General features: G+C 43.2%; 1 protein-coding gene across 1 annotated transcript in view; it reads left to right on the top strand.

Moving 5' to 3' along the window:
- LOC130210108 (GDNF family receptor alpha-4-like) overlaps nucleotides 1-20,337 on the top strand; it is a 51,653-nt gene extending 31,316 nt beyond the window's left edge. Inside the window, exons 5-8 of the mRNA XM_056440089.1 lie at nucleotides 776-885; nucleotides 3,396-3,530; nucleotides 7,330-7,466; nucleotides 14,872-20,337. Of these exons, the coding sequence (XP_056296064.1) occupies nucleotides 776-885; nucleotides 3,396-3,530; nucleotides 7,330-7,466; nucleotides 14,872-15,087 (598 nt within the window). The 3' untranslated portion in view covers nucleotides 15,088-20,337. The remainder of the gene's footprint in view (nucleotides 1-775; nucleotides 886-3,395; nucleotides 3,531-7,329; nucleotides 7,467-14,871) is intronic.
- The last annotated feature ends 993 nt before the right edge of the window (nucleotides 20,338-21,330 follow it).

A 21,330-nucleotide genomic window follows, 5' to 3' on the forward strand; every position in this document is an offset into this window, starting at 1 on the left:
TAGCCAGTTCCCAGTGCTATTTAACAACATGATTAAACCAAGCAATGTTTGTGTCTTTCTTCCATTTTGTATATAAAATCGAATCGCGGGAAAGAACCAGGGGACCGAAAATGGTGAAACAAAAAAACAAATATGATTGGTTGACGCTTCACGACCGCGATCGCAATGAAAATAACTCATGCAATGAAAATCCTGCTGCTTTGTTAGTTGTAGTGTGACAACAGAGTTAGAGATTGACACGGTTACGATGGTTTCCTATTGGTCCACGGTTGCCATTCATACATGAAATTTATTTTCCATTTGAGAAAATTCTTAGAGATTTCATTTTCTTTATTGTCATTGCACAGTACAAGTAAAATGCAAAGAAATGCAGTTTTAGCATCTGACCAGAAGTGCAAAAAGAAGCCGTACAAGTTCAGTGCAATGTACTAGATAAATAAACAGATACATGATAATTATAAAAAAATAACAGAAGTACTTTTTCTCTGTGAAAGGTTTCATGGATTTAAATTGCATGCAATGATTGCTCATTGATTTAAGTGTGCCTTGATGGTTTGATTGGCTCTCCCATCCCATACATGTAATGTATAGAGAAAACAGTCAAACTTGATAACTTTATAAATGTGTATATTAAAAAGTTGGTATTTTCCCTCATCAACGCAAAGTCCTATATAGAACCCACATTTAATCACGCAAACACACCCAATCATGCACATCCGGATTTCCTGCCCCCTTCTTGTGTTTGATGTTGAGTTGTTGTTTGTGTTGTTGCCAGGTCCAGACTGGCTGATTTCCTTAATAACTGCCAGCCATCCCCTCTGACGCCCAGCGGCTGTCTGAAAGACTCAGCAGGCCTGTGCCTCCGAGCCTACGCTGGACTCATCGGTACGGGATGCAGGGGGGGAACTGTTAGGAAAGAAGGAGTGATGTGATTATGACCATAACATAACTTCTACGAGAAGATGTTTTGGCATATTACCGGGCGTTTTGAAAATCCGAATGCAGATTTTCCCGAAACTTGAGAGGCCTTGGTCACTTGAACTATGTAATATAACTTAGCAGTCATTTTAATTCCCGATCAGCAATCAAAGAGAAGTACTCGAGGTAGAGTTACCGAGCAGGCCAGCAGAAGAAAAGGTAAACATTATAATGGTCACCAATTTAAAAAGAGGTCAGCTCAGAAAAGCAAGAGAGAAAAGTATTGTGATCCCAAATGAGTCACGATTGCATTTGACCCAAAAAAAAAAGCTAAATCCTGTTGGATCCGACCACATAATGTATTTTAGTGGCAGTGTGCACCACTGGCTTCAGTATCAAGAACCAATTGAAATAAACCACCAATACGTTGTTTGTTTAATTCTCTTCATTTCAATCCCTTCCTTAATGCTGTCATCAACCAATCAAATGCCAGTCTCCAAATCGAAGTAATTGAGCTACGAGGCTACATGCATGTCAACAACCACAGTGATGACCAAGTCATACTTCCGGTATACTTTGGCACATGTGACGTAAACGTAGCCATTTGCTTATTTCCGCGAGGGTCCGTGCAGATTAAAATGAAAAAACAACCCAACACAAAGGACGCCTTGAGGCTGGCTCTAAACCCACGGACCCGCATGTTAAAATGCCCAACTGCTGTTCTGCTGCCCATCTGCAGAAATATACAATATTTACAGAGATGAACAAAAAGCAGTGTGGTCCTTCTGGCTCACATCCCCGGTCATGCTCCGGTTTATTTCCACGATCTAGTCCAGTTGGCGTATGCATCTTTTGCTAGGTTTGCCAAGAAAAAGAAGAAAGCAACTAAATAAATACTGCTTTTGAATAGTGGTTGTGTGAGGAGATCCTCCGTTACCACACATTTATAGAATTTGTCTTTTAAGGAATACATAGACAGCCAAATGGAGTTGAATTCCTGGGAGACAATGTTATGGTGCATTACCGCGACCAACTGGAATGGAGTGTGGCTGCGTGGGACGCTACACCGACGTGAACCATCAATTGTAGAATGAAAAGCAACCGAGGCTTAACAGTTTTTTAAACCATGGAAATTGCACCACATGAATTTAGTATTTTTTAAAATTTTGACTGGCAGGCTAAATCAAGCTTATTTTTGTTCAGTTCTTTTTTTGTATCACTTCCATACAGGCCCACACCATCAGTTGGTATGTAAGATTTCTATATCAAAGGAGCACATGGGCATGCCCGCTAGCATGAAGAGATAGACTGAAATGAAGAGAAACGACAAAGACGTTCGGGTTAAACCGTACATTTGTACTATGAGCTGTTTAACAGAGCTTGACAATGCAATAATCTCCAAATAAAAGTGTCTGCACAGAGTGAGAAGGAGTGGACGAGTGGAAGTGGGAGCGTAATGGGGTGGAGAGGAGGGAGCAGTGTCAGCGAAGTGGAGGAGAAGAAACAAAGCTAGAAAGTGAGGAAGCGTGATACCTGACTACAGATGTGGACACAGCGAGGCAGTGAGCGGCCCTCTGCCGGCTCTGACAATGATGGACGACTCTTCTCTCTTAAAGACACAGGCTGCATAATCCACATATTCACAAAAGGGTAGCTGCCTGAGATAATACAATAATGTGAATGCAGAGCATTCAAAGACAAAAAAAACTGATTGGAAATGTTTATATTTTTGATTTTGGCACTTTACAATTGTGACATCCATTTAACTACTAAACATGCGACGTGCCATGTTAATATGTGAGCATTACAGTTGTTGGTAGGTCGATTGTTGGACTTTGGATGGAGCCAAGCTAGCTAATCGACCCAGCTCCAGCTTTAAAGTTAATGGATTGACATGAAAGGGGTGTATACTTTCTCACCTCACACTTGGAATTACAGCCAGTCAGTGCATTTCACAGAAAGTGTTTCTTTTTACTCTTTACGCACAAACGTGGGATGTGTTGTGTGTGTGTGCCACACTCAGCTGTGGTGTTTGCTACCTCAGCTTCATTCAGCATCCAACACATTGTCAAAATTGGGCTTTCTGCCTCTAAAATTTGCTAAGACGGCATCGAGCAGAACAAAAAGCACCAACTCCGGACTTCAGAATGTCCCTTCAGCTCCCCGAGGAGAAGTCACAGTCTGCATCATGTTTTTTCTGCAGGCTACGTTTCAGCTTTGTTTGAAGTTAAAGAACAGCCTTCTCTTTCTGTGTCGTGCCGTGAAGCAATCTGAGATGATTTCCCTCGCAAATTGCTCAGAGTAAAATGCGATGTCGAAGCCGGCAGCGCCTTCCGGGATAATTCTGCATCGGGCAGTTGTGTTTACATCTCTGAGTTGCTGTGATACAGATGTATGAACATGAAAGTAAAACACACAGGTCCTTTAATTTGTACTGAAAGCTAACATCTGCCTACTTTGACTCCTCCGACCCGCAGGGACCATCATGACACCCAACTACGTCAGCAACAGCTCGGAAGACGTGTCGCTGTGGTGTAACTGTGAAGGCAGCGGCAACCAGTGGCAGGACTGTCTGAGACTGCAGCGCATGTTCACCCACAACGCCTGCCTGCGTGAGTCGACACACACACCCCTCATGGAAGGGTCTGTTCATACGATAGATGGAAAGATAGATAGATAGAAAGATAGATAGATAGACAGATAGATAGATAAATAGATAGATAGAAATATCAAATGGATTGAAGATAGATAGATGATAGATAGATAGATAGATAGATAGATAGATATATCAAATGGATTGAAGATAGATAGATGATAGATAGATGGGTGGGTGGATGGATGATAGATAGATAGATGTATAGATAGATAGATGGCTGGATGATAGATAGATAGATAATAGATGGATGGATGGATGATAAATAAATAAATAGATGGATGGATTATAGATGATAGATGATAGATTGATGGATAGATAGATAGATGGATGGATGATAGATAGAGAGATAATAGATGGATGGATGATAGATAGGTAATAGATAGATGGATGGGTGATAGATAAATAGATACTGTAGATGGATGGATGACAGATAGATAGATAGATGGATGGATGATAGATAGATGGATAGATGGATGGATGATAGATCGCTAGATGGATGGATGATGGATGGATTAATACATGGATAGATGGATGGATGGATGTATACGTTATTCATCCCCAGCGGGAAGTTTGGTTGTAGCAGCAGTAAGAAAGAGAGTAAACATAAGATATGAATATTAAGTAAGACAAAATGCACAATATATACAATCAAATTAATTAAAAGTGCAGGACATATTACATTTAAGAACAATTTAATAATAAAGAAAATGAAATTGGAAAAGAAAATTAATGAGAAAAATAATTTAAAAAATAAAAATATCCTGAGTTTGACGACTACAAATCAACTGAGTTATGCATGAGTTGTCTTCACTGATGGTGTATTACAGTGATGACCTTTTGATGAGATTTCAGAGAGTTTATCATCATTGTTATCATAATTTTTGGTTGTATTTGCGGTTGATCTATTGACTGCTAAACACTTCTAACACAACCTTTTACTCAGACTAAACAACCTCTGATTCTAATCCATCGTTCAGGCTGGTCCACCAGCTGGGCAACACGTTCCCCCTCCCATCGAGTCCAATACTTTAGCGACTTTAAGAGATACACCCAGATTTATTTGAACTATTTGCTCCTGAAACATAAGCTTGCCACCTGAAGTCGCCCCAGGCAGATCGCGACTGAGTTTGCAGCACTTCCTGTTTCACAGTCACGGCATCGTTAATAGACGCTCGGAGCAATGTCGGGTTATAAAGAGCGAGTCCGTAAGGTGCAGTGAGGGACGGTTGGATGGGTCAAACAAACACAGGACTTTCACCAAGGAGGCAGCTATTAGCGTGAAACAAAGTCGGTGATTACTTATTTCAGCTTAGTTTTGTCACGTCTGTTGCTAACCAAACGTACTTATTGCCCCTCAAGAGTCCTACTTATTCGAAAGCCCAAGCGAAATCTTTTCCTAAACCTAACCAAGTACTTTTGTTGCTTAAGTAAACCTTATAACCATAAACTCTGCAAGTTTATTTTGTTCAGAGCTGACACTGGAAGGGCACCTAGAGAGTCACAGTTTGAAGCAAAGGGCCACGGACCAAGCCGCTGTATTTCAGCTGGGAGTGTGAATAAGTTGACTTATTAATTTGATTAATTACTTAATTTTGTATTAATTTGTTTCGGAGTATGCTCCGCCATAGAACAAAATCAACAAAATCTACATTGAATGAAATGACCAATAAATCATTTATAAACGACCTTGGGCCGAGTGACAGAGGAGAGGGCAACTGGTGGCTGTTGGGGATTCTATAGGCAACATCTAATTAAAATGCCATGTGGATTGTATTATGTGCATCTGATGGCTAAACTAATTAACATAGAGCGGGAAGAATGGGTGATTCAATAAAGGGACCTCATTGTTATTATTATTTTTTGTAAAATGAGGTTATTAAAACGTCTGGTGAAAATCAGACAAAAAGGAGCCCCAGCCCCACTGTCCCGAGGAGGTGAAACTAGTAGTGGTCATTTTTGGACCACAGCCTTGTTATCACAGTGAGGTTGCCAGTGTATATACGTAGGGTGACCAGACGTCCTCTTTTCCCTGGACATGTCCTCTTTTTGAGACCTAAAAAATGCGTCCGGCAGGGATTCCAAAAACGTCCGGGATTTTGCTTCGTCGGATATTTGTGTTTCTCTGGGTCTTTCACAAACTAGTATTTACCCCTTACAAGTTTTGGAAATGGTATCTCCCTTACATTCCACCTTCTTGCTAATAATTATCCTCCAAATACGACCATTTTGAGCCTTTGGTACGATATTTCACCATTTCCAATCTGGCAACACTGAGCACCTTGCCGCCTCCACTAGTTGCAGTCTAGAAATATTATACCAGCGTGCCTTACAAAGAGCAAAACCCACACCTGTGCTCAACAATCGTAGGTTGTTAGAGAACTTTTTTTGAGCTTTGGCTCTCTTCAAAGTTTAGTTTTGTTAAACACAACGACCAAAAGATCTAGACTAGCTGTTTCCTGACTCTATGCTAAGCTAAGCTAACCACTTCCTGACTGCAGCTCTACACTTAACACGCAGACATGAGATTTGTTTCAATCTTCTCATCTCTTCTCAAATATTTTACAAAATGTTAAACTAAACTCATTTATAATTCATTACGTTAAAAGATGAATTTAAGTCCCACTGCATGTAAACTGTGAATGCATTTAAAGGCATTTCCTCAGGTCTAATCAAGAATAGCATTCAAAAGAAAATAATTGTTTATTAAAATGAGTATTTATCATGCTTTATGGCTTGTATTCCTGTCCCATGATGCACTGTGCGCAGTTTCAGGTGTTGTACCCCGAAATCATTTGATTGATTTATAATTGTGGGGATTGGTTGTCAACTTTAAAAGGCTAACCAACGATTCTGCTATCCATATTATTTGAAAAACCCCTGTTTTAAATAATTAATCATGGACCAGAATTATAAAAACAGAATGAAGGTGTCACCATCAAAAACACCCTGAGGAACAAGTCAAAGGGAATAATTTAACAAATGTCTCCTGAACATGTCTAGGAGCCCGGCTCCTCCATTCACTCCCCCAGCGTGAGGCGAACTCCACCTCTTTGTGTGTCAGCCATGCTACCGCCTCAGCATCCATAAGAGTCTTACAGCGTGCATCTGCAGCTTGGGGCCTCAGGAGGTGCGAGGCGAAGGAGCCGGAGGATAGAGCCCCCCCGCAGGCTGTCACTCAATCACAGCGGCTGTCGATAAGGCCATCGATACACCTTGAGCCTGTATGTCCAAACACTAAAGCCGGGGTCGATGCGTCAATGCACGTGCCATAAAACTCTGAGATTTATCAAGCCGCCGACAGCTCGGACAATAAAGCTGCCAAATAGATCTGTATAGGTTCACGCCCACCCAGATGCAGCATCGGAGCACCGGGAGGGTTCACACACACACACACACACACACACACACATGATGACTGTGGCTAAGGGGTGATCAGGGTCGTCCTTCAAACAGAAGAGGATCGGCGGTTCGATCCCCGGCTCCGCTAGCCCATGTCGATGTGTCCTTGGGCAAGACACTTCACCCCAAAATGTCCCCCGTGGCTGTGACGACGGTGTGTGAATGTTAGTTAGTCCAGGTGGAACTTTAGCCCCTCTAATGGGTGTGAACGGGGGAAAGATGTCATGTAGTGTAAAAGCGCTTTTGAGTGGTTGGAAGACTAGGTAAGCGCTATACAAGTTCAGGTCCATTTACCGTTTATTACACACACACACACACATTCGCACAGGCAGTGATGTGGTTGTTTGTCCATGCAGGTTACTCTATCAGCTGGATGGGGAGCCCCGGCTCCCTGCCTGGAGACATCACCTCCCCACCGGCTCCCAGACCCTCCCCGCTGGTTCAGAAGGACGAGCTGCTGAGCAACAACCACCTGCCTGAGCACAACAACATCGTGAGTAGCACCTCAGCTCGTCGCGCACGTCCGCCTTCGTATTTTTAAATTACCTTCTGTCCCGAGGCCTTTTCTATTATCTTCGGGTTGAGCTCATCTTGTCACTGTCACACAGCATGTTGTTTATTTATTGTATTTGTTTTACCTCCATTACGCTCCTTTTATTATGTTCCATTTTATTACTCTGCTGTTACCGTTCAGAGTTTCTGTCGACATATTTTGTTCACATATTCCACCTCTTTATAATTTCAAAATGTGTTAAAAAATCCACCACATGCCCTCCATTTCACAGATTTATGCTGCTTATATTGCTTATATTATTTTTTTCAGAGCTGTAAGTGACATTTATATGTCCTTTAGCAGTCCGAATAACAAAGATATTAATTTAGTCAGTGATGCTTTAAAAAGAAAAGCAGAAAATCCTCAAATGATTTGCTTGGAAATGGTCTGAAATGATTAATTGATTGTAAAAATTAAAAAAAAGCAACACTAAAGCAATTTGCAGAGGAATGCAGTCAAATACAATAAATAGTCCATATAATTGCCTTTTTTTGTTGAGTTCCAGCAACATTTTTCATGAATTAAAAAACAAATGACCTCTATAAAGGCTTCCCTGTGGAGTTGTTGACCTCTAGTAGCCCCGTGGAGCGGTTTTAAATGAAAAAGGTGCCGTGTTATCTGCTCACACACAGTTGACGGGACGGACACAATGGCCTCACATTATCTCCCTGATGTAGAAGCGGCGGTAACACGGCAGCGTATGCTGCAATGCAGCAAAGGCAGTGAAGAAGAACACCGAAAGCAGGTGGACGTGGATGCCAACAGCGCAGCATTCAAAAATACAAACTGCTTTGCAAATGTTTTACGGGAAAAGGAAAAGCATTCAACACATTCACAAGAGCTGGATGAGACACCCGGTGTAACATTCAATGTCAACCGAACTTTTGTTTGTTGGGGAGAAAACTCCTCAGGGCACCTTTGAATACGTCGAGGTGCATTACATTTGAGTGTACGTACAGAATCTAATAGAACGATTGGTTCACCCTTCGATAGATTTCTCTTTAAAGACCTCGGAGACCCATTACTGTGAAATGATTAACATGAAGATTGCAGTGTATTGATGTTAATGCACAGCTCCAATGGAACGCCACTGGAAGGCTTTCACCGTGGAGCGGCATGCAGCAGGAAGTGCTGAGGATATTAGTCAGCACTAATAGCAGATTAACACGGTGCGGATGTTTAACCCAGAATGGTCGCCACTGAGAGCACTAATGCAGATGTTTCACGCCAGCTTAATATATACACAGACACATTTAATTGTTTTCAATGATGCATTCGGTATTAGTTGCGATCGATCGGATCGGGCTTTCATTGGCAGTTGTCGTTCTCCTGAGAAGATCAAACCTCCCTTCAGGGGTAGTCCGAACGCAATAGTCGTTCAGTATGAGATTTGTAGATGAAAGGATCCGCTCTGGGGGCATGGAGTTATCAACGCACTTTGGCAAGCCTTCAAAAGAGTCTCCAGAGGACGTAGGATCCGACAGGAGCAACGTCTTCTGGGACTGCTGAGGTCCGGGCGATGGGAAGGGCCTCCTGGACACAGTTTAAGTTATTCAAAACTCGAACAAGATGTAAAATATTCACCTGCAAACCTGGAAAAAGGCCTGATATAAAAGTATAAAAACGATATGCCAGCTCAACCATCTTAACCTGAACCACAGACGAAGAAGAAGCAGATGATTACGGTCTCTTATTGTTTTCAGGATCATGGCAGACGAGGAGCTGTTTTTTATCCGCTGCAAAAACATTTTTGTAATGTATTAAATATTCAACAAGCCTGCGGGGGCGCGGGAAAGCATTAGCCGGAACGCGCAACCATTAGGGTGTTCGGTAAAACCGTGGATGCGCAGACGCCATCAGCGGAGTGTTGCCATTGGCTCGCTCGCTCCACGTGAAAGTCTTTCGGCTGGACTCTTTATGTGTGGTGAACCTGTGAAGAGCGGCTGAAAGACTGAGGATCCAAGGTCAAGTGTCGGTAAGGTGTTCAATATATTCAACACGGGGTGCGTGTCTCCCAATTCTAGTTGGTCCGCATCTGAATTGGAAGGTAAAACCCATCAAATAGTACAATGATAGCATTCACAACAAAATACATGAAATTGTGATTTAATCAAAAGAACCACGTCAGCTGACTCCTTTCGACATGAAGGAATAGCGCCTCAACTCAAGTTCCCTCCTGATGACCGAGCTCTTTACTCTATCTTTAACCCTATCTCCACCTTACAGAGGAAACTCACCTCCTTACCCTATCTCTAAGGCTGAGCCCACCCACCTTACAGAGGAAACTCACCTCCTTACTCTATCTCTAAGGCTGAGCCCACTCACCTTACAGAGGAAACTCACCTCCTTACCCTATCTCTAAGGCTGAGCCCACTCACCTTACAGAGGAAACTCATCTCCTTACTCTATCTCTAAGGCTGAGCCCACCCACCTTACAGAGGAAACTCATCTCCTTACCCTATCTCTAAGGCTGAGCCCACTCACCTTACAGAGGAAACTCATCTCCTTACCCTATCTCTAAGGCTGAGCCCACCCACCGTACAGAGGAAACTCACCTCCTTACTCTATCTCTAAGGCTGAGCCCACTCACCTTACAGAGGAAACTTACCTCCTTACCCTATCTCTAAGGCTGAGCCCACCCACCTTACAGAAGAAACTCACCTCCTTACTCTATCTCTAGGGCTGAGCTTGGCCACCCTAGAAAGGAAATTAATTTGTGCCGCTTGTATCCACGACCTCTTTCCTCTGGTCACGACCCCGAGTTCGTGACCAGAGGTACGTAGACCGCCTTCCGGCTCGGCTCCCTCTTCACCGGACGGTCCGGGGCTGTGCCGGTTTCACTGCTGCAGCCGCACCGTTCCGCCTGTCGATCTCGTGCTCCATCTCACCCTCAGCTCCAATTTGATTCAGTTCAGGCTTGTTTCTCCATAGTCCTACGATGGTGTAAAAAGGTGTTAGCCATAACAGATTAAAGGTCAAAGGGATTGTTTAACAGAATTTTATTTTTATTTTTTATTAGTTAACATACAAACGAGCAGTTTAGAAGATGGGACCATGTTTTGACGATTTCTAGGAGTTTTTGGGGACACAAACTTTTTAAGAAATAGTTAGTGAAGAAACTAACCTAAAGTTATGGGTCTTCAAGTGGAGGGAACTCAGACCGCACTATGTTGAGATGAATTAACAGGCACGCCTGGCAGCCTGAGGACCTCTCGACTATGTTTTGGTTTTTTTTACACATTCATAGCATTATTCTTTTATCAATGTTATCTTCTCTTTATTTGATCGTCCCTGCGATAGTCTTGCGTCTTGTCCAGGGTGTACTTTGCCTTGACCCAATGTAAACTGGGATCGGCTGCACCCCCCACCCGCCGCCCCCATACGACCCTGATTAGGATCATAACCATTTCAAGATAATGGGGGGGATGGAATATCATTTTCAGATTGAGCTAGTTTCAGTGTGAAAATGTTCCAAACTGAAACAAGCGATTCCTCAATTCATGCAGATTTGTTGGGGAGTCGGCCCGTTCAGTCATGTGCGGAGGGAAGCAGACGTGCTGAAATGTGCAGCAAACACATATGTGCGTTCCAGAGCTCTGCAGCAGCTCCTGGCTGACCTCGTCCCAACGCTGACCGCTAAACGCCGTCCAATCCAATCGCCAGCGCTGGCTACTGTAACCTTGGCCGGACCACAATCTGCTGTGGCTCCCCAGCTCCCAGCATGCCTTGCTGCCAGAGATAATCTGGGCCGCCAGACAAGAGGGGATTCCAACTCTCTCTCCCTTCCTCACTTTCTCTCGCTCTCCCTCTCTGTGTCCATCTGTGTCTCTTTCCCAGTGAGTGGATTAGATGAGGTGCTGGTGGAAGCAGTGCATCAGTCAGGCGTCATTAGAATGAATTTATTCATGCCCAACTGTATCCACCCCTACCCCAAATCCCCCACTTCCCTTCTTCTCTCTTCTCCTCAATTCCTCCAATCCTACCTTGTCTTCTTCTACTCGTTCATTCTTTTCTGTCTGTTTTCAGTTCTCGTTTTACTGACAGTGGGCTATCCAGCCAACAAGAGAACATATGGAAAGTACATTACTTTAAGTGTTAAAAAAAAAGCCTTTTTCTGTTGTGTTCAATAATTTGAGATCTAATCCCACATTCGGACTGCAATGTGTTCTGTGTGTCTTTCCACTGAAGATGCTCCGAAACCTGAACGTGCAAATTTGTCAATACAGAGTACCGATCCAAACCCGATCTTAAAACATATTTTTATATATATATAAAACATTTTACAGCTGTATTTTACTAATCCTCATCATTGTTTATGGCCTCGCTCAGTTTAAACGCTTGTTTAACCCTTGTGTTGCCTTAGGGTCAATTTGACCCGATTCAATGTTTCACCCTCCTGTCGCCTTCGGGTCAATATGACCCGATTCAATGTTTAACCCTCCTGTTACCTTTATATTTACTAACATATTTTACCCTTGAGGTCAATATGACCCCAGCTATTAAAATCTCCAGAAAATTATTAGAATTAATATTGTTTTCCAAGTTTAAGTGTGAGGTACTTTATGTTTGTTTGTTGACTCCCGAAAGAACACCGACATTAAACATTGAATCGGGTCAAATTGACCCGAAGGCGACAGGAGGGTTAAATATTGAATCGGGTCAAAATGACCCGAAGGCAACACAAGGGTTAAACATGAACAAATTGATGAAGAGAATAAATGCCAGAACACCTTTTTTTATCCCACTGTAAACCCATCCAACCCGTTATCAGGCAATGCAACGAATAACGCAGCTTAACCCCAAGTAGCTCCGAAGGATGTGCCATTTGGATGAATGGGGTTTGAATGCGATAGTCCCGATGCCACTGCCTTCCGTGTGTGAGTGGGTGAATGATGTTGTATGAAATACTAGAACGGCGCGATCGAAATCCAAGTCCATTCATCAATTAACATACTAATAGAATTTTTTTTAAAATAACAACTGTATTCTTATTACAGTGAAAGACAGCATGAGAAAAAAAACTGTATACATGTTCACATGACATGTGCTGCGTCCTGAAAAGAATCCAAGAATGGCTTCTTCTTTCCAATTATCTTCAAAGAAATATTAATGTTCTTCAGGCTTTTTTTTCTGTCCCCCACAAGTGTGTTATAATAGCAGCAGATCAAAGAAAAGGTCACACGACACTAAGTAGAAGATGACGACTAAGAATAACCACCGTGCAGGCTGGGGAAAAGTTCTGTGCTCTATACTTGCTGGTCCGGCTTTCCTTTAAAATGATTGTCAACCGCACAATACATTTCAGACATCTATTCCAATGCTAATGAACTAAATTAACTTCACAACATTTTACAAAAGGAGAGAAAAACGTCGCCGCCATCTGTTCCCGCAGCCCGCCGGGGATCAAGACAACAGCCTTGTTTATTTGTGCGACTGTCAGACCGGATGATGAAAAGTTCAAAATGAGCCGTAAAAAACGTCAGTTCCAAAAAATTTGATACGCAATCAAACGAGCAGGTATCAGATGGAGCGTTTTAAAAGAAATGATGGAGTGCTTTATTATTATGTGTGGAGGAACAACCGGCACACAATAACCTGGGGCTCCTCCAGATGTGAGTGCGTATCATTGAGGCCGAACAGCTGGGCGTCCTCAACAGTCAGCACCCGTAACTCTGCCGTGAATCATATTTCATCAACAGCTCCAAAAGTTTGAAATAGAGATGTATCCCGCACAAAGTACAAGGACACGCAAGATATATTCTGCATCGTGTTTGATAGCAAAACTAACATGAATGTAATGAAAAATGATTTTAAATGATTTTACACTTACGTGAGATAAAAAAACATGGCATCTCAGCTCTATTGGCAGAGCTCTGTTCAATAATCTCTATTCTCTGTGTCTGTTTGCTTCTGAAAGCCAAATGTCCGGAAAAAAAATGTAAATGTAAACGATATCGTTAGGATTAAAACTGTTGAACACATCAGTTCAAGACGTTGTAATGTTGAAAAGTGTAAAAAATTCTACATTTTTAAAAGTAATTATTTCTAATATTTGCACATGGCAATACACATTGTACTTGTAAATCTCTTTTTGAGTCTTCCACCCCTCAAAGCTTTTTAACACTACATGTCATCATTCACCCATTCATACACTGATGGGAGGGGCTACAATCAGATATGCCACCTGTACATCAGGACTCTAACTAACATTCATACGACATGGACAAACAGACATGAACCGCCAATTCTCTGATGACAACCTGCTCTCTCACAGAACCACACAGAGCCATCAGCACAACAAACTTTAATTTTTTTTAATTATCCAAATAAAATGACCTGTTTGTAACAGATGCTGAATAGAAACTCTTCAAAGAGTCTTTTGAAAGCACTTCAAAATGATTGCTAAAAATTTTAAAACCAGGAAACCACCAAAAAAAATCCCAAAAATAGGCTGATCATTTTGTAATTATCTGTATTACAAAGTTATTTTCATTTTGAAACTTAGGGAGCAACAACGAAAATGTTTGCCAGTCATATTTTCTGTGCCACAACTTCTGGCATGGATGCCGTATTAGTTCTACAAACTATACAGAATACATGGACAAAATAAATATCCACATTCACATTTTGAGTCCTTTTTTCTCCACTGAGCGGACTTCTCTCACTTCTTGGTTCTTTCTCAAAGAGCAGAGCCTTTTCCACCAAGTGCTGTATCAGTTCACACTCACTGTTGGCGTGTAAATATTAATATAATTCCAATATGAACATGATGCCGAGGTCTACTGGGCTGTATAGAAATAGCAGACCTTTTTTTAATATAATTGTAGACTATTACAAATTAAATTGTTACATGAATTACATGAAGAAATCTGCACTTGTTTTGTTTTTATCGCAATAATGTATCCCTCAATGATTTTTATATTACATTTATAAATTAAATACAACATTTACTTTTACTTTATACTCAAATAAATTAAAGTCCATTTCAAATTGAAATCATTTATTTGAAGTTATGTTTAATCAACTTTAGTCTTAAAACACCATTTCAAATGTACCTCTTCTTTAATATGTGTCTGTCCGTAGGGCTCTACGAATTAAATGTTTGAATTTAGAACTTGATATTCTGTTCAAAATTATGTTATATGTATTATATATTACCAAATCATAACTAAGTGCCCTGCGCAAACCTCCTCTTCACTATTTACCATTTGGGAGTGTAGGAGAACAATTGCTTTAGTCGTAAGATGCCTGTAGCTGCTGCTTTGTTTTCATATAAGCATTGTGAAATGTGAAAACAATCTTAATTGAGAAATGATTGCTACTATCTCCGTCTTCTCGCTGTTAGGTGGTGGAGAGTGAGGAAGAGGAGGAACAGACACAGACAGCGCAGGTGATTGATGAAGGTGGCCAGTTTGACGTCATCCCGCTGTACTCGGAGAGGGCCACCGTCTCCAACCTCGGCTCCCCCGGCGGGACAGGCGGGGCCACATCCCTCACCGCCGGCCCTCCTGAAGCCATCCTACTCTTTCTGCTTCTATCTGGCTCACTCAGCTGGGGGTAGTAGAGAGGAAACAGAGAAGACACACACACACACACACACACATGCTCACACGCTCACATATGATGGACCTGCCAACAATCCTGGACTGATTGCTGTAAAATTGTGGGAAACATCGTGGAGAAATGGACTTCACATTTTGTCAGTAGCATCCTTTTGATTTCTCCCTTTTTGCCCTGGCTTGATTCCTTTCCTTCTTATGAAAATGGCACTTTGTCCAACGTGGTCTGACTGCAGCTGCAGTGGCATATATTAATATCCAGTATTAATATCCAGGGAGCACGAAAAGTTCTCGTCGCGCTCCGTGTTCACACGCTGCCAACAGACGATGAGCAGCACGTAGCTGTTCCTGCCCAAGGTCCAGAAATAAATAGCTGGTTATTAGTGTTGGGTTGTTGGCACACAAATATTACACATGATGTGTTTACAAAATAACTATATCAGCTTGTCATACCGTACAGACAAAAACTGCAAGCAGCGAAACAGCAGTGACTGCATAGCTTGCGCAGCTATTCTAAAACTCGTGAGCAGGAAGTTCAGAATGTAGGCTACCGTGATGAAAGTATAGCAAGCTAGCTGGGCTACATTTCCATTTATCAGCGAACCACCCGATGCTCTTATCACACGACCCTCGCGTACTTTACCAGGCTAACGAGGCGACGTGCTAACCGACAAGGCTGTCGGCATCTTAGCACACAAACACATCGTCTCTGATGTTGCATTCGTCATAGTTAACGCTTCCATGTGGCGTTAGCATGCGAAAGAACTGAGCCGGTTAACTTGTTACGGATACATTGTTGAGACAAACATTACATTTATGATAGCCTATATACTGTTATTTATTCATAGCTTCTTCAAACTCCGATTATAGCTACTTTTTTTTATAGTCGGAGTGATGAAAAGTGATTACAATTTTGCTAACTAGCAATTTTTGCCAGCTGGCAAAAATTGCTGCATCCATACTCCGAACTCCTTCAATTGGCCTCTGGCCCGTCTTAATGTTACGGTCATTTTCATTTCAAAATGACTCGTGGATGGTACATTTGTTTAAAGCCAATCAGACGATGGGCCAGAAAACAGGAGAAACAAAAGGATCTGAGCAAAGTGGCTGCTTGGATGTGAACAACCCAAAGAAACGCCCGCCGGCTGCAGTCGGACCTCGTTGTTGTTATTTATCATTTTGTTTGAACTCATTGACGGATGATGATTTGTCCCGCCGTTAGTGACTTACCTGTCCGCGGGTCACCCTAACAATGACTGAAGCCCTGATAGACGATGCTTCACTCTGACTTTATCACGCTGACGGATGGAGGGATCCTCCTCCCCCCTCGCCGCCATCCCTCGTCCACAGCCGCGGCGAATGACAAATTACACACTTGTCTCTCATCGTTTGATGAACATCCAGTGCCACGTTTGTCACGTATGTGAGAGACCGCACAGAAAATCGGTGACGCTTTTTGCCTTAATTGTTCATAGTCTTGCGCCGTATACACAACACACACATATACAACGTATTTAGCCAATTCGTCTCTTTTTTGCTTTATTGCTCTCACCCTTCCCTATTTCTCCTCCACGGGGACTCAGGACCAGGGCCCCCGCATTGCCATGTGCACCGATGTGAATAAAGCCGTCATAATAACAACAATACAGCGGAAACAAGATGCTCTAAAACGGCAGAACAAAGCAAATATCTCCCCAGCAGGCAGAAAAACACACACCGTACTTCTGACACCGACACAGCGTCAAAATGAAGTGAGGGAGAGGGAGGAGTCGGGGAGAAAGAGATTTATGGAGGGAAAATTAGGGGAGAAAATAAGGCCACGTCCCTGTGTGGTCTTTGTGCGTTTGATGTGTTACTTGCTTTTAGTTGGGAGGCTGGTAATCAGTCCCTGACAACATCTCTTTATCATCTGTGTGTCTGTGTGTGTGCGTATGTGTGGGTGTGTGTGTGTGTTTCAGGCAATGATAGAAATAGTGAACTATAGCGAGAACAGAAAAGACCCTGGAGCACAAACACAGCAGAGAGAATCGCCGGCTCTTGATTTTCTATGTCTTGTAAATCTTTTGCCGACACCATTTCATTTCTCTATATTCCCGATATTTCTTGGAACGTGTAAAATCAAATTCCATCTGCAGGGGCGCCAATGAAGCTGGAGAGCAAGGAGGCAGAGGAGGGGGGCAAAGATGGGAGGAAAGGGGATTGGAAAGAAAGCAAGGAAGAGAGTGAGGAGAGGAGGGAGATGATAGGAGACCAAATGAGGAAACAAATAGGAGAGAGATGAAGAAAAATGGGAGAGGAAGAAAATAGTCTACGAAAGCAGCAAGAGTAATGGATTATAGTTGAGGAAGAAAAATCTGACAGGAAACTGAAGAGGTGAAGAGAGAAAACAGTAGAGGATGAAGGAAGGAGAGGAGAAGGGAATATATACTTAAGAAAGCATCAAGGAAAGGGGGTGAAAGAAGGCAGCAGAGGAAGAAAAGAGGAGAGAAGGAAGCAAGAAAGGGTGTGATGCAGAGACAGAAGGGACGCCGACTCAAAGGTGGGACGAGTGAAGGGTGAAGGAGGAAAGAGGAGGAAAGAGGAGGTTTCTGCTCTAGAGCCACAGAGGAAACAAACAGCAGAGGGAATGAAAGGATGCGGGGAGAGATGGAGAGAGAGAGAGGCGTGACAGGTCGGAGGTGGACTTTGACCTCTCTTTCTCTCCGTGTGCAACTGCTGAGAAACACACACATAAAAACACACTCGCACATCCAATCTCCAAGGTCCCTCGGTCTGAACACACCCCTCGGACAAAAGGAAGAGGAGGGGACAGAAGGGAGGGAGAGAAGGGAGGGAGAGAAGGCTCCGGAGCCGCCCTTCTAAGGCGACGTCGGCCGTCCGCCGGTTTGTTCTGCCGGCGCTTTTCCCGATCTCTTGTCGGAGGAGCACAACACCGATCCTGATGACTTATTTAATGTTCGGGGGAATTCCCAATGTGGCATAATGCGACGAAGAAAGTTCAGATGCGGGTCGCACACATTGTGCTGAATTCAAAGATCGTTTCGTTATTGATGTAATAATTTGTCATGAGCAGCTGATTACGCTTGTAAACATGAAGTCATAATTAAAGCAGTTGGAGTGGATGTGTCATTCATGTCAAGGTGAAATATCATTCAGGACTGCAGTGAGAGGAGCACCACCTTTACTCACTTGACTCCTCCGCTGTTTCCTTCTCCATCCTCTCTTTACGACCTCTGGTCGTATTTGACACGCCCACTCACGTCGTCACGGTAACTTGGGTTTTGGGAATGCTCCGAGTGGTTCTCTCGCTGGGCGGACTGGAACAGAACCAGTTCCATGCTCGTGGAAAAGAAGTACCGCTGTCGTTTATAGAAGGATTGTGTCGGTTCTGTGGGATAATCCGATATTTATAGTTGCCGTATCGTGAGGGATTTGAAATCTCCGAGAGAGAATAAATGTAGTCATATGATAAGCTCACTAGATTTCTCCGTATGAATGCAGAATCTGTCGGCAACGAGGCCGGGCTTTGTTTTATAGTCCCATTACCGATCCTCCGACTGCGATCTCGCTTTTTATTAATTTCAATAAACAGATATCTGCAGAGGAATGCATTGTTCTCTCAACTCAAACTCCATGGAAGAAAAAAAATGTGTTCCAAGAGTCTCGACTGGCGCAGCCTGCTGGAGGTCGTCCTCGGCCTGAGCGGGAGCTCCGTCTGAGGATTCTATTTGATGTCGGATCACACCAGTGAGACTAAACGGGGTTATTACACGTGGGAGAGAGCAGTGATCTGGGCTCAGGACCAGTCGCACGCGGCTCTTTGATGCTCCGCCGTGCGTGAAACGAGTCGGCGGAGCATTATTGGCCGACTGAACCGCTTTTGAGGTGGATCCCAGTGCCTTGCTCGAGGGGCAGGACTAGTCCGATTACCCTGGAGTGCGTCGACGGAGCTCTCTGTGTCCACAGCGAGGGAGACGGGCAGTCGATGAGCTCCAGAGGGGATGAACCGTCTCCTCTGACCTCCGAACCCCTCCCACCGTCCATCTTTCCCTTACATAGAAGTAGCCTGGGGGGTTAATTGAGATCAGCAGGGGAGGGCGAGGCGTCTGGTCGGCGTGGCCGGAGCGGCAGCCTCTTACCCCGGGAGCCATTGTTCAATTTAATTGTTGTCTCTGCTGTTTGTCGTCAGGCCGACACCCGGTGGCAGGACAACAAGAGGGATGGACATCGGGGGAGAGAGAGATGGTGGAGGGAGGGAGGGAGGGAGGCAGTGAGTGGACACCGGTGATTTACATTAATATGGACTGAAATAAACAAGAAGAGAAGCCATGCGTTAAATCAACTCAGAGAGAGAGAGAAAGAGGAAGGGAGAAAGCCTCCAGGGTGACAGAGAGAGAAGGAGGATGTGTGTGTGAGTGTGTGTGTGTGCTTGAAAAGAAGCGTTTGTTGTATTGTTCTATTAGCGCGCCGTGGATTTACGCACACAAAAAGCACACGCACACACACCATGTCAGATTTGAGCATCTAGTGTGTGTCTGCTTCCCCCCCTCCCGTATGTTTGTATTCTAATCCATCAGTGGCCTGACATGGGGATGCTGTCTTTCTCCCTTTTCTCTCTCTCTTTCTCTGCCTCTCTCTCTCTCCATGCTACTGCGCGCATGCGGCATCCAAACGAGAGATAAAGGCAGAGCAAAGGGGGAGGAACTAACTCCACAGCGGGGAGAGCTTCGTCCAGAGGGAGATGACGCGTGCAGGAATGAAGGGAAGATGCAGAAGAAGTTGAGGAGAAGGAAAGAAAAGCAAGGGAAGGACAGGGAAATGATGGCAGAGACAAGAGGAGGATCAAGGGGCGAGGGGGCAAGAGATAGAAACGGAGAGAGAGAGAGAGAGATGTGTGTGTCGGTGTGTGTGTGTGTTGCAGTGTGTCGCGGCTGAAGCCTGAACCTCCCTGCTCCATTTCACACTCTGTAGGTCCTGACGCCCACACACACACACACACACACACACACACACACACGTTCGCCGCTTATTCTCAGTCATGCACGCAGATAGCCAGAGATGCACATACACAGTCACAGTCGCTAAATATGACATTCCTGCAGCTCTTCTCGCCCTCGGCTCTCTCTCTCTCCCAGGTCCCGGGTCCCTGCTCTGTCTGGCACTGAGGGTTCAGGAGACGTTCAAGAAGAAAAAAGCCCCTCTGAAACGTAGCCGTGAAAGCCAAAATAAATAAAGATTTCTCACTAACCATACAGATGGTTTGGGTTGTGTTTGCCATTCATCCCAAGACAGTCAAGGGAAACCAAAGTTTGATTATGGAGTTGAAAAATGACATTTAAAGTGACTTTTGACTTTTGAATTTCATCCGGATGACGTAAAGAAATACACCAAAACTCTTTAATTCATTTTTTTCTTCATAATAGATTAATAATAATAATTAATATTATTATTATTATTGTTAGTAGTAGTAATTTATTGATTCATTAGGTCACATGTAACTGAACTGCTACTGGTGGTTCCTCGAGCCCAAACTTTAGCATTGAGCCTGCAGTCATTCAGAAATAGAGCATTTACATGCAGTAATTAACCGAGACTAAAGAAAGATCATCTAAAGGTTTAAAAAACAAATAAGAACAGATATTTGTCTTAACAAATGAATTAATCAATTAAGCGTGATACTATTCAAATCTGATATAATCTCTATTACTTTCTATTTCACATTCACAGTGATACGGGGAATGAAAACAGGACTTTAAATGCCTTGATCTAAAATGAAATATAATCCACCAACAATCTAGTCAAAATGCAGATAAACCTACACAATAATGTGTCATGAAAAGACAACAATTGTCTTCTGAGAATTACCAGAATAAATGAAATCAAAGAAACAGTTATTTGACTACAAATAAATAGCTCCAATCCAGCAGAAGCTTCTAATTCTCACATATTTTTAAAGCTTAGCACAAAGCAGCGCCCTGAACAGCCAAATTCAGTTATATTCATTTTAAATTTATTACAAACACTTCTTTCTTCCTCTCTCTGGCCCGACTCGTGTTGCCTGTTCTGGGGCCATTCGTTGTGAACGTGTCAAGCGTACTCTGTGTTAGTGCCCCTCCATCATTGGCGCGCTGCGGTACTTCAAACAAATAGCAGTAAACACTGACTACAAGTTACTGTTCATACAGACGAGTGAAACACCCCGCAGCATATTAAACTGAGCAATGGTGCATTGTACGTCTCATGAT

This window comes from Pseudoliparis swirei, chromosome 19, assembly GCF_029220125.1.
Source record: "Pseudoliparis swirei isolate HS2019 ecotype Mariana Trench chromosome 19, NWPU_hadal_v1, whole genome shotgun sequence".
Classification (NCBI taxonomy): domain Eukaryota; kingdom Metazoa; phylum Chordata; class Actinopteri; order Perciformes; family Liparidae; genus Pseudoliparis; species Pseudoliparis swirei.